Consider the following 14,549-nt stretch of genomic DNA (forward strand, 5'->3'; position numbering starts at 1 on the left):
AAACAAACAAACAATCAGTAAAGCAGTTACCTTCGAGTAAAAACTCATCCAGCAGAAATAGCAAACTGAACTTTAAGAAATTAAATACACGAAGATAACAAAAAATTGGCAAAAGATATGAAATACAGATAATTAACAAGACAAGTTACAATTTAATGGGTAAAGTTGATACTAGTAGGCAAAGAACTCTTAATATGGAGCAAATAAACCCTAGAAACAATACAATCCATTACTGCAAAGATACAGTAAAACTGAATATAATTCTGAAAAAAACACGGAACTTTTCAGGAACATTTTCCGTCCTCTGCTTGAAAAGAAGTCTGATTATCAGTTTGAACACAAGAACAGTGAACTAGTTCCTAGTCCATATATAACAAGTGTAAAATGTCTGTGTGCATATTGAAGAATGGCAAGTAGAATGGTTGAAATAATAGATTTGAAACTAAAAATCCAATAATCTTATGCAAAAAAAAAAAAAAAAAAATCCAATGAAGCATTTAGACATGAATGCCAGACATGAATTAAATAGAAAGAAAGTTTTAAAAAATTTACAATTTAAACTTGTAAGAGCTTAACTGGCTTAGTAGCTGCTGTACATTAGTTAAAAATCTGTACTTATTACTCAATCACATCCTGATTTAAAATACACAGTTATAAGATAAAAGATCTAGAAAAGGCTACGCAACATCTCATGGAAATTCTTCTATTATTCCAAAAATAAAGTGATGTGGTTCTAGTGGAATTCAGCAGGAATTTCAACTAAAGTCTGTAATTCTAAATCTTTATCACTCATCTAGAAACAAATGTAAAAAACACAATGGGTAAGAAAAAAGTCTATGAAAGTGGAAGCTAGACATTTAAATGGAGAACAAAACACAGATTTTATTAATGATTAAGAAAATTACCAAGGATAACAAAGATAATCACCAATGCCTCCAAATCTTCAAGTCAGGAACATAAGATAGATACATTTTAATCAAATACAAATTACTAAATGTATCTGGAAGAATCTATAATAAAACCTAGTATTAGCTATAAATTAATAACATCCACTGTTGACATATATTTGATTAAAATTAGATATATGTGATTACATGTATAAATATAAATACATCTAAGTACGTGTATACTTTTAAATATGCAGAAAATTCAAATATTTACGCTCTAAAGTACTTACATAGTTATCCTAATTTATAATTACTGTTAAAAATAAAAAAAAACACATTCCCAAAGCAGTTAGCCTAGAAATTTCGTATGGTGGCAAATCATATTTCATATGGACAGCAAATCAAGATAGAGTTCCCTGGTTAGTAAGAGAAACGGTAAGACAATCTTAAAAAAATGTTTCAAAAAATTAGTTCAACTTAATTCTGGAAGATTGCAAAATGATTATTTTATAGTGTTTATTTGCCAAGTCAGTGTAATATGCAATTTCAGCTATTATATACAGACTTATTGTGAAATTTAACACATTGTAACATTGTCAAAAAATTAATTTTAACCTTTTACTTTTAAACAGCTTATATCAAACATTCCTTAGATTTGTATATTTGAAAGAGTCAAGAGCTGAACAAAGTAGAAAAGGATTTACAGAAATATCTTCAAAAGTGATTTAAGGGCAGAGCTTTGTAAAAAGTAATGAGGTATTCATTGAACAATTAACTATCAAACAGAACAAACTAGTTTGGCTAGCTGGTTTTCTGTTCAGAAATCAGAACGTTGTCTGTCTGGTCTACATTCTTGTTTAGCCTATAAAGTAATCCCTCTTTTGATCTTCATTTCAAAATACAATATAAACTTCTTTGAGAACATTTAACATAGAGTTTTGGTTAATTATGAGGCCTTTTTCTTTGACATCAAATAGATAATAAACAGTGTTTAGAAAATATTCCATTTTATGAACAGCTGTTCTGCCATGTTTATAGTTTCTACACATTCGATTTTTTTTTTTTTTTTTGAGCGGTAATTTACCTCTTGTGAAATCTGTGTTACTTGTTCCTTCTGATGTTCCAGATCTTTTACAAGCAACGAGTTTTGCTTTTCTAGCTGCAGTAACCTCCTTGCCAAGTGAACACTGTGCCAATAAAAACAAGCTCAAGTTGATTTTTTTCCAAACTACGCAGAAGAAATTCTCACAATTATACTTCAAAATTTGATTGCCTTAATTTTTCACCAATGATTAAATACAAATACATAAACTATACAGTGAAACCATGCAGAATGGTCGACGCTAAAAGAACGACAAAAGCATTACAGAATTTAACAGCACTGAAATAGCATTCCCATAGTTATGCCATGGTAATATTTCTTAAAAAGTAATTATTTATATCATTTGTAAAATACTATGAAATTGCAATAATCCTGTCACGATGTTTCTACTAATTATGAATATTTACCTTTTTTTAGCTACTTTGAAGAATCATTATAAGTGGCTTCTGCTTGAGTTAGTTTAAAAAAAAAATGCCAACATATATTTTGTAGAAAACCAGCAAAAAAATGTAATACTTGATCATTTTTATAACAGATGCAAAATCATTTTTTCTGACATTTACTATGCCAGTTAAATGTTATTACCACTTTATTATATTTATTTTTAAAATAAAGTCTTTCACAGATCCACAAAAGAATTGTTCAGCTGCCTAAACACCACATCTTCTTACGTATTTCATGTCCAATATTATAAGAATTCATCATAACATAGTTCATAGGGAGCAATGGGAAGATTCAGCATACAATTGCAAAGCCTCATGCCAGGTATCTAACCCAGCCTTTCAATTCATTATTACAGTCACTTAGTCCTATTCAATAGGCAGGAGAGCCTGAACATATTCCACTAAAACAGACTCTTGGATGTGCTGAAATGTACTCTGAAATTTACTGACTGTATTAATTAGAATTAAATTGATTACAATGGCTAGATGCTAATTCTCTGTGCTAAACCCATGAATTGGTATCTAAACTTATGTATCCCATAATGAGTCCTGCCGTCTTTGCAGGATTCAGCAGCTTGGTAACTGTCTGTAAAAAAATACATATCTAAAGAAAGTATCACTGTACGCCTCCATATTTAGGTATTCTAACCACCAATCAACATACTTATCCCTTTACGTGCCTTAACCGCTGGACTAATAGCTCTACACAACAATCTAACCTTTCAATCAAGCGCGTGCCATTTTTTCCAAAACATCTACATTGAAGAAAGGACGGAGTCACTCTAGTTCAGATCTTAGAATCAGTGCATACACTCCATAAACTGAAAATGTGTAACTAAGTCTCCAAATAAAAAATAACAAGTTTTTGACTATGATACTGAACATGTAAGAGCATAAGCGGTTTACAGCCGACCAACTGGTAGATTTTATTTTTAAGTCGAGGCTTAAAGTTAGATGTAAAGCTAGATGAGCATGTGTACTTTCTCAGAAAATGTGACCAGTTGTATCTATCACCTTCCCCTCAGTAAAAATAAACATACTTTTAGATTAGGTAGAAGTCTTAATAATTTCTCAATATTCCGTTATAATCCTACCCTCATACAGACACTCTTTCACCTTGTATGAGAGGAATGACCTGAAATTGGCAACAGCATCCGCTAAGAGGTTGGTTCTCTCTCAGTTCCTCCAGAAAGAGTACCACACTGTATAAACATTAACTGAGAAAAATAGACTTTCTCCAAACTAGTTTTTCTGATTTTAGCGTAAGAGCTATGAGATGTGCATTAGGATCCCATCTAGTACAAAACAGAAATCAACCGCTTCTCTAATACATCTACTTAGGGATCTTCATATTAGTGTTTAGAGTGCAAGGGGAAACAGTGATACCTTCCCATGGCAATGTGGGGAATGTAGAATCATGGAATCATTAAAGGTGTAAAAGGCCTCTGAGATAATCAAGTCCAACTGTCAACCTGTCATCACCACACCCATTAAACCATGTCCCTAAGTGCCACATCTATATAGATGTAGCCCATCATAGTTATTCCAGCTACAACTCTTCAGTGAACTTGACCTGAATTTGCAAGGATTTAAAGATAAGCACAAGTAACTATGTTAAGTATGCTTTTTAGTTTGTTTTTCAAGTAGCTTAAATCTAAAACAAAAAAGGACAAAGGTCCTTGAATGTGTAAATAATCTAAACTGAACCTAATACAGTGGGGAAAAAAAGAAAACTCAGAAAACTGCTGAAACTTAAAAAAGTTCTCAGAAATTCATCTCCAAAGATATCAAATTCTGGAAGTTTTTTTTATTCCACTATAATAGAAACTAAACTCATGAATGTGGTAATTGTTAGCAACTCACTAGATTGTCCCTGGTAGCATCCTGGCACTTGGCCATTAACACTCTCCCAGTTTTTAGGCACAGTGGAGGAGTTAATTTGGGCCAGCAACCACTGTGAGTAAGTCATTCACGTGCAGCTAACCCACACTGAGAATTCAGTTTCACGGAAGTGTGCTACTACATGCTGGTTCATCTCGATGCTTGAGAATGTTCCCAGAAATAGTTAATTTATTAGTATGGGTGTATGGCACTCTCATACAAATACATGAAATAGTTGTTTCTGGCAAGTAAAAGCAAAAAAGCATAGACTCCATCAAGTATTACACTTAAATAGGCAGCTTTGCCTCTTTTCTTGAATTCTGTGTAAGAGGGCTGTTCCAAAAGCAACACCTCCCTTTTTATTATGTTGTCCCCCAAAGTCACAGGGAGATGTTGGCGATATGGCAGTAGAGGCTGAACCTTCCCACCAATATTCAGTTTCATTTTGTTGCCATGCAACAGGTGGCAGCAGAGGGGCAGTCTGACAAAATGGAGTCTGACATGGGAGTGTGTATGAAGCGAAGGTGTGGAACTGATTCCTCCATGTGGAAAAAATCGCATCCACTGACATTAATCAACAGTTGGTGAATGTTTACGGAGATCAAACACTGGATGTGAGCAGTTTCAGCAGTGATGACAGCGACACGAGGTCACCTCCACTGATGAAAAACAGTGTTTTGCAGCTAAGAACTTGCTCTATCTAACAGTGTTATTGTGCTCTTTGTAACTGTTATAGTTTCCATGGAAAAAAATAGGATGCATTACTTTTGGAGTGACACAGGAAGTAAAAAAAGAAATCTTAGTAAGAAACAATCTGATGAGGCATAAAAATGCTAAAGAGCAAATTAAGTATGCCAAACTTAAGTACTGCATAAAATCTTTATGATTCTGACAGCAATATGTAACTCGGTACATGACAGGTCTGATCTGAGTGACAATACCGAAAACATTTACTAAACTGGAAAAGGTCTTAAGCAATTGGATTTGCTCTGAGCAGGGTGTTGGACTCCACTAAGCCCCACATGTTCCTTCCAACCTAAATCATCCCACTACTACATGATTTTGATCCTAGGTTATGTTTTCCTTTTATATTATGTCAATATATTTTGAACAACTGCAGAGTATTTTTTTGCTTTCACAGTTTAAAAATATTATAAATCATGTAAAATACTGTAAACAAACCTACATTCCCTATCTTTCACAGTGAGTTGTAGCCTTTATGCACACAATGAACTATTTGAATGTCACCATTATTTCTTCAAGACAATGCACTGTATGAATTTATTATTTAAAAATGACTATGATCAAGAGGTATGTTATTTGATCTACGTTATTTTTATCTATTGATCAAACTGTATCAAAGCTAACTGAAAAATGTAACTGGAATCAAACGCTGTGAGTGTAAAGATGAAATAATGCTCTGAAACTTTAGCCTTCTTAATTTCTGACAGATATGTATTAAATACGTTTTCTAATACTCTAAAAATAATTTCCTATTCGGTAAATCTAAAGAATGCAATCAGTCTGTTTTTACAGCTGTTCAGTTTTTATACAATTAAAATTAACTTTTCTAAAAGATAAGAAAAAAATCTTAGCCTGGAAAAATATCAGTATGCTCATTTACAGTATGAACTACATTAACAGGTCCTATTCTTAATTCTATTTCTGTATTCTTAAGTCATTAAAAAACCTCTTTACGTTAATTAAACTGACTAGATTCTGAGATGGAACATGCTGTATATATCTTCATCCACTTTATCTTGAACAAGTAAATTCAGAGGACCCACTTATTTACCTCTGCTTTAGTCGTCTTTTGGCTGTTGTAGGAACATTAGCACCATACCCATACGAGAAGAGAACCCTTTCAGCTTCAACTTCATTTTCCACTGCAAAAAATTCCAGAAAGGTACTATTAGTAAGGTGTCCTGTGAAGAACATAATTACAATGCAAGAGCTTACAAAGCCATACAAATGCAATTTTTTCCCCCTAGAAGCTAGATTTTCAGTTGTTGTAAAAGGTTGTGCTTCGGTAGATGAGTTTTGTTTACGATGAGCATTGACACAGGGCCATACATTCATATTATGACACTGGCAATCTTTTCACTTTTTAAAAAATAAACAATTTATATTAATAAACAATAAAAAAGTAAAATAAAAGAATTCGGTGTCCTTGTATATTCATTAATTGGTACGATAACAAAACAGTAATAGTACAAGTTTAATTTGGCAGTACAAAGTTAGGTGGTGATTTTTTTTTCCCTAAATAATTCATTTTCTGTGCATTCTTGAGGAAGTAGAGGAAGATTAGGTAAAATTAGGAATTAGGAAAATTAGGTAGTGCTTAAATCAAATAGAAATAAGCAAGTCCATGGGACCGGAAGAAACAAATCCGAGGTTGTTGAGGGAACTGATGTCACTGTGTCTCAATCATTTTTAAAGACCGTGGCAATCAGATATTTCTGATAGTCCACAGAAAACAGATACTGCACCCATCTTCAAAGACAGCAAGAAGGAATGAGAAACCAGTCAGCCTCACACCAGTCTCTCAAAGTTATGAAGCTACTTCCTCCTCAAAGCTAATTCCAAGCATGGACAAAAAGGTGGCTGGAAACAGCTAGCAAAATCAAATCGTGTCTGACTAACTTGATACCCTTCTGTGATGAAATGAATGGTCCCATCTTGACTAGTGTGAAGACAAAACCTCTGGTGCAGTCTCTCATAGTATCCTTAAAGCCAAGCAAGATACGGACTAGGACCTCTGGGCTCAAATAATGGTGCTTAGTCATACAAAGTCCAACTGACAGTCATTTACTATTGGAATCTCTCAGGTGTTAGTACTGTTCAGAATCTTTACTAACAATGCAGACAATGGCATACTGCGCACCTTCAGGATGTTTCAGAATATCAGATTAGGGGGGTGGTATGATAGATAAACTAGGTGACAGAACTGCTAGTCAGAGGGACCTCAACAGGCTAAAAAAAAATGGATTAACAATAATATTAAGGTTATGCAAAGGCAAATACAGAGTCTCACATCTGGGATGGAATAACCCCAGATACTAGCACAGTCTGGGGATTGACTAACTGAAAAACAGCTTTGCAGAAAAAGATCCAAAGGTTCTAGTGGGCAAGCTGATCATGAATCAACTTGTAGCAAAGGACAACTGCATCCAGGGCAGTATCAGCAAGAGCAGACTGATGGTCAAAGGAAGTGATCCTTCCCATCTACTCAGAACACCTGAGGCCACATGTACAGTGCAATGCTTAGTTTTGGGCTTCCCAGAGCATGAATGATGTTGATGTATTGCAGGGAGTCCAGCACAGTGTCACCAATACCATGAGAGAGCTAGAGCACATGACATAAAAGGAGAGGCTTTGAAGAGATCTTAATGCTGTCTTCCACTACCGAATGGGAAGGTACAGTAAAAACAGGAGACAAGACTCTTCTCAGAAGTGTACAGTGATTAGGACAAGAGGCGATCCTTCTTTTGGGTTACAAGTTCAATGCTGTGTTTTTCAGAAAATTGTCAAAGAGATCCTACCCTATAAATCAGTATCTGCCAGTAACACACATGTAAAGGTTGTATCAGGAAAGCAAACACCAACATTTTGAAAATGTAGCAGATATCAAGCCAAACTAATATTCTGTACCAGAATGTGCTTGTTTTACCTTCATTTCTGTCTTTCTTGGCTCGTCACTTGACTTTGTGGTATAAAATATATATCTACTAGTTAGGGACACTCACATTAATTACATTTTTACAGTGTGATTGGGAGGATACAGATAGCCTTAATCTTTTTCTTAAAAAGATGCCAACCAGTAGAAAACAAGAAAATCATAGAACCATAGTATTACCAAGGTTGGAAAAGACCTCCAAGATCATTCAGTCCAATCGTCCACCAATATTTCCCCACTAAACCATTTCCCTTAGTACAGCACCTAAATGTCTCCCAAACACCTCCAGGGACGGTGACTCAGCCACCTCCCTGGGCAGCTTATTCCAGCTCCCAATCACTCTTTCAGAGAATAAATTTTTCCTAACATCCAACCTGAATCTCCCCTGGTACACCTTGAGGCCGTTCCCTCTAGTCCCATTGCTAGTTATGCAGTAGAAGAGGCCAACCCCCACTGTGTCACAACCTTCTTTCAGGGAGCTGTAGAGACCTATAAGATCCCCCGAGTCTCTTATTCTCCAGACTGAACAATCCCAGCTCACTCAGCTGCTTCTCATCAGACTTGTGCTCCATCCCCCTCATCACCTTCATTGCCCTTCACTGGACACACTCCAGGGCCTTGATGTCTTTCTTGTAGTAAAGGGTCCAAAACTGAACACAGTACTTGAGGTGCAGCCTCACCATAGCTGAGTACAAAGGGATGATCACTTCCCTGCTCCTGCTGGCAACACTATTTCTGATACAAGCCAGGATGCCTTTGGCATTCTTGGCTACCTTGAATGTTTTGGCTTCAAAGGGACTTTAAGATCATCTAGTTCCAACCCCACTGCTATAGGCAGGGGCACCTCCCACTAGTCCTGGTTTTTCAAAGCCCCATCCAGCCTGGCCTTGAACGCTTCCAGGGAGGGGGACATCCACAGCCTCTCTGGTCAACCTGTTCCAGTGTCTCACCACCCTCATAGTAAATAATTTCTTCCTAATATCTAGTCTAAATCTACCCTCTTCCAGTTTAAAGTCATTTCCTCTCATCCTATTGCCACCTGCCTTACAAAAAGTCCCTCCTGCAGGACCCCTTCAGATACTGGAAGGCCGCTATAAGATGCCCCCCCCCTGGAACCTTCTGTTCTCCAGACTGAAGAGCCCCAGCTCTCTCATCCTGTCCCTGTAGGGGAGGTGCTCCAGCCCTCTGATCATCTTTGTGGCTCTCCTCTGGACGTGCTCCAACAGCTCGACATCCTTCTTGTGTTGGAGGGCCCAGATAATCAAATAATTGAAATAAAATAACTAGTCTAAAACTAAAATTTTCCAATGTGAAGATTTTACCCTGAAAAGGAAGAATAGAGAGGTGCCAAGAAAGCTTATTGTTATTCATGTGGAATATATTATTCCTGTGCTTTAGCAAAGGGGTTGGACTAGATCTTCAGAGGTCCCTTCCAACCCTTACAATTCTGTGATCCTGTGAAATCACTCAGCTGCTATAAGGTTATATAAATTCTTGATAGTTTCCTGAAAAGGCTGTTTCATGTTATTTCAATATTAATAAAGTGAAGCATAATGATCAGGGAATCAAAGTTAAAATGCAGTGATCTCTTCCACATGTACATTCTCCAAAGTAAGAAGTTTGTACGATTACACGACAAAATCCACCTCATGTACAAATACACAGTTTTCTAAAAATTTAGAAAAAATTTATAAATTGTAATAATTTTTAGAAGGGAAAAGGAAGACAGAAGCACAAGAAGATACATTAATTATTCTGAAAACTTAAAATGGCCTATTATTCTTATACACTGGCTAGAAGACTTCAAGATTAGAATCCTAACTTAGAATTAGAAAGCAGTTGCTTTGTTGATTCACTTAAGGTAAGGGAGATTTGACAAACAGGGACCACAACAGGGATTTCACAAGATTTCTGCTCTCTGAGAACAGATATTGTTATTTTGGCCAACCAGAGATGAAAATTTTCCAAAATAATGAGATCAGAAGTTAATCATTGGTTTAGTAATTAGAGCAGGATGATTTGCCATTAGTAATCAGAACAGGTTGATTTGCAATTAGCAGTGACTTCACAGAATCACACAGAATCAGAGAATCATAGGGACTGAAAGGGACCTCTGAAGATCATCTAATCCAATTCCCCTGCTAAAGCAGGTTCCCTAGAGTATGTTGCACAAAGAAGTGTCCAGGCAGGTTTTGAATATCTCCAGAGAAAGAGACTCCACAACCTCTCTAGGCAGCATCTTCCAGTGCTCTGTCACCCTCGAAGTAAGCAAGTTCTTTCTCATGTTCATATAGAACTTCCTGTGTTCCAGTTTGTGCCCACTGCCCCTTGTTCTGTCACTGAGCACCACTGAAAAGAAGTTGGTCTCATCCACTTGACACCCGCCCTGTAGATATTTGTAGGCATTGATAAGATCCCCTCTCAGTCCTCTCTTCTCCAGGCTGAACAGTCCCAGGTCTCTCAGCCTTTTCTCATACAGGAGATGCTCCAGGCCCCTAATCATCTTTGTAGTCCTCTGCTGGACTCTCTCTAGAAGTTCCAAACCTATATATAATCTTAATGAACAATCAGAATAGGCAAAAGAGAAATGAGGACAAAAAAATGAGATGATTTTTAACATCCATATATCTAAGTTCATGTTTATTTGATAGATATTTAAAAATACATTCAGGAAACTGTAATTAGTATTTTCTATCAAAATAACTATTTCGTCTTAAGTCTTAGGCATGAGGAAGGAGAATAGGAGACACTATAATAATTCCCAAGTACCATGAGAAATAAGATATTGTCAGAATTCTGGAAACTTCTACAGATAAAATTTGTGTCAGAACTTACTTTCTGCTGTCTGCAGTATTATCTCGTCAAGGTCTTTTTCAAGTTTTTCATAAGTATCTAATCTTGCCTGAAACTCAGAATTCTGTGTTTGAAGTTCCATAATGCGTGTTTCACTAGAAGACTGAAGACTATAAAATTCCTTAGTAAGCACCTGTGAGAATGAATAATGAAAAGATGACTGAATCAGCATGACAGCTGTTTATGAAAAAGGTCAAAATCCACATGTAAAATACTCAGCAATACAATACCAAACAACAATAATGTATCACATTTGATGCAACTTTTGCACAGGTAAAGTTGGAATACTTTAAAAAGTAGTTTTTTTCAGCTATGTTATCTTGTACGGATTACACTCTCATGTCTTACAACAGTTTATAGAATCATACAATTATTTGATCTGGAAGGGACTCCTAAAGGTCATCGAGTCCCACTCCCCTGCAATGAACGGGGACACCTACAGCTCCATCAGGTTGCTCAGAGCCCTGTCCAGCCTGAGTGTTTCCAGGGATGGGCCTTCCACCACGCTCTCTGGGCAACTTGTTCCAATGCTTCATCAGTCTTACCGTAAAAAACTTCTTCGTTGTACCCAGTCTACATCTCCTCTGTTCTAGTTTGAAACCATTCCCCTTGTCCCATCACAACTGACTCCGCTAAAGACTCTGTCCCCTTCCTTCTTATTGCCCCCCTGTAGATATTGAAAGGCTGCTATCAGGTCTCCCCAGAATCTCCTACGGCCTTTGACTCTGGAAAAATGACAATAATTTCAAAGGAGAGTTACAAAAAGCAAAGTAATCGCTATAAAAATCAATAGAGCTCAAAAAAAAAAAGCATGACTGCATTTCTTTTTTGTTGATTCAACTGGATTTAGATATCAGTAATCAATTTAATAGAAGAACGTTCCTTTACGGAATAGTAAATGCACAGATAACAAGAGTAACCGAGCTCTGCTGCATTGGAGCCAGCGCAGCCGGAGCCGCGGCAACGAATCCCGAGGTACAGGGGGGTTCGGCCGCTTTCCTTTCCCTGGGGAAACCGGGGAGAGGAGAACGACCCGGCAGCGGCCGCCAGCTCTCGCGAGAGAGGCTGACGTGGCGTGGGCGTCGCCGAGGCAACGGCGACCGCAGCCACGCCTTTACACAAAGCCTTGGGGAGGGCGGCGACGTGTCACCAGGCACGGGGAGGAGGAGTCGGTGTGTGCGTGTCACGTGGGCCGTTCCAACGCGGGGAAACAGCAAGCCGCCCGGTCACGTGGCTACACCGCGTGGCGGCGTCGGCCCGATAAGCGTGGGGCAGCGGGCTGGGCTGCGTCTGTCCCACACGAGCAGGGGTGTGTGTTTCCGGAAAAAAAGATGGGTTATTGTCACTAGTGACTCACTGCTGAAGGGAGCAGAAGGCCCAGTACGTAGACCAGAGCACGGTGTTTGGAGCAGGTCCAAGGAAGGGCAACAAGGCTTGTGAAGGGCTTGGAGAATATGCCCTATGAGGAGAGACTAAAGGAACTGGGGCTGTTTAGTCTGGGGAAGAGGAGGCTGAAGAGAGACCTTATTGCTCTCTTCAAATACCTGAAAGGTGATTGCACTGAGAGCGGGGCTGGTCCCTTCTCAGTGGTGACAAGTGACAGGACAAGGGGAAATGGCCTCAAGCTGTGCCAGTGGAGGTTTAGGTTGGATATCAGGAAAAACTTCTTTACAGAAAGGGTTGTCAAAGCACTGGAACAGGCTCCCCAGGGAGGTGGTTGAGTCACCATCCCTGAATGTGTTTAAAAACCGTTTGGATGTGGTGCTCAGGGACATGATTTAATGGTGGGTTGTTAGAGTAGTATGGCTAGGTTGTGGTTGGACTTGATGATCTTGAAGGTCTTTTCCAACCTGAGCGATTCTATGATTCCATGACTTAAGTTATATCAGATTCTTATCATTTAGTTGTTATTGAAAAGTAATATGTCATTAGCATTTGGAACTAATATAAATACTTAATCTACTACAATTAAACAAAAAAGGCATATATTCAAAATTAAAAGTTAGGAAGTTCTGTATACAAATTAAAGCTTAATAAGAAAGCTAAGTGATACAGTGCTTGAAAATAGAAAAATACAACATTGACAAAAACCGTAAAACCAACTGGAATGAAAACATCTTTGGTTAGCAAAGTAGTAATCCATGTGAAGTAGTAATCCATGTGCTGTGCAGAAAAATAAAAAGAAAAAAATGCAACAAGTAATAATGAACTAGTACAGTAGCTAATAATAACTTCATAAATGTAAGTCTTGCACATTGAAAATGATTGAATACAGATCTTGTGATGCAGGAATACTGCATACTGTACATAGCAGTAATGCTGTATGCAGTCAGAAATACTAACCGATCTACAATATTTAAAGCAATAAGCAACTCAAATATAAAAGCATGAAAAACATGAATCTATTGTCATGGAAGGCTACATTTATAGGTCAAAATTTGCCAACATATAAAACAGTTGTTTCCTAGTTCTAACATGTTTAAGACAAACTATGCTGAAATCTGAATAAAAAGTTTTTTCATGAAGCAGCTATAGCTCTACAGCCGAGTTCAAAGTTACTAGTGACCACATTAGTTAAAATCAATATGCTGTGAGAAAAAAAGATATGAGAAAAATATTAATACACTGATAATGTATTTTAGAAAAAAAAATTCAGTCAAAAGGAACAAATGCAAAAAATGAGGATTTAAACTGTTTAAATTCTGCAGTCACATTTTGTAATGAAAGAGCACTGGTTTCAAGGCATATCTCTATCAGGAAAAGGAAATGCCAGAACTAGTTCAGTTGAATGCCAAATATTCAAGATTTTATTCAAATCAAATAAATATTCGAAGAAAATGGACATGCAGCTCAAATTTAACTTCCTTACTCAAAGTTTAGACATGTCTGTGCAATTGAAATTTATTTAGTAATCTCAAAGTCTAGCACAGCTGGCACTCCCAGTGCTCATGACCACAACTAACCTCATCAGTGGGATCTGAATGTTCCAATACAGACAGAACAACAAGAAATTATATTGCATCTAAAGCCTTGTTTCTACTCTGTAACTCTGTTTCCACTCTATAGCTCCTTTTCATAAACATCCCAGTAACACAGAATCTCCACTAACAGCATATTTCCCCCTCAAAACAAAGACTGCCATAGCTGACAGTTGGAAAAAGAAGTTCTTATTCTGTTCTACTAAGTTTGTGTATCCTCCTGTCTGTTTTACACACACTGTCAATTTCATTTCAATCTCACAAATTGGATGTGGTGATATGTTTTCAGGACTAACTTTGCACAGATGAAGAAATTTTGCTTTAATGTAAGTTTCCTCTGCTGCAGACTGGACATCTTTCTAATATTAAAATTAGGCAAACAGGATATGGTGCATTTTTGAAAGTACGTATTTGAAAGAGAATAAATTCTAAGCTTGTTTAGATAAAAAGGTCCAACTCGTTGAATTTCTTGTAAACAGATGTATTGGGTGTAAGTATCAAAGTGCTGGCAGTAGTCTCTAGATAGTGGAAAGTTTATCTATAGTGCATATAGCATTTTTGCATAGGAGTGAAATGTTATATTCTGTGTGTCTTAGTTTCATCTGGGATAGAATTGTTTTCTTTGGAGTGTCTGGTACAATGCTATGTTTTGGTTCTAGGAGAAAAGCAATGCTGATAACACACTGATGTTTATAGTTGCTGCTAAGCAGTGCTGTACAGAGCCAAAGC

General features: G+C 37.2%; 1 protein-coding gene across 3 annotated transcripts in view; it reads right to left on the reverse strand.

The window, feature by feature from the left end:
- PIBF1 (progesterone immunomodulatory binding factor 1) overlaps nt 1-14,549 on the reverse strand; it is a 116,970-nt gene that overhangs the window by 32,770 nt on the left and 69,651 nt on the right. For all 3 annotated transcript variants that reach the window (XM_021417494.1, XM_021417485.1, XM_021417503.1), the window contains 3 exons: nt 10,825-10,975; nt 6,109-6,199; nt 1,972-2,074 (listed from right to left, as the gene is read on the reverse strand). In XM_021417494.1, the coding sequence (XP_021273169.1) occupies nt 1,972-2,074; nt 6,109-6,199; nt 10,825-10,975 (345 nt within the window). The remainder of the gene's footprint in view (nt 1-1,971; nt 2,075-6,108; nt 6,200-10,824; nt 10,976-14,549) is intronic.

Source organism: Numida meleagris, chromosome 1 (assembly GCF_002078875.1).
Source record: "Numida meleagris isolate 19003 breed g44 Domestic line chromosome 1, NumMel1.0, whole genome shotgun sequence".
In the NCBI taxonomy this organism is placed as follows: Eukaryota; Metazoa; Chordata; class Aves; order Galliformes; family Numididae; genus Numida; species Numida meleagris.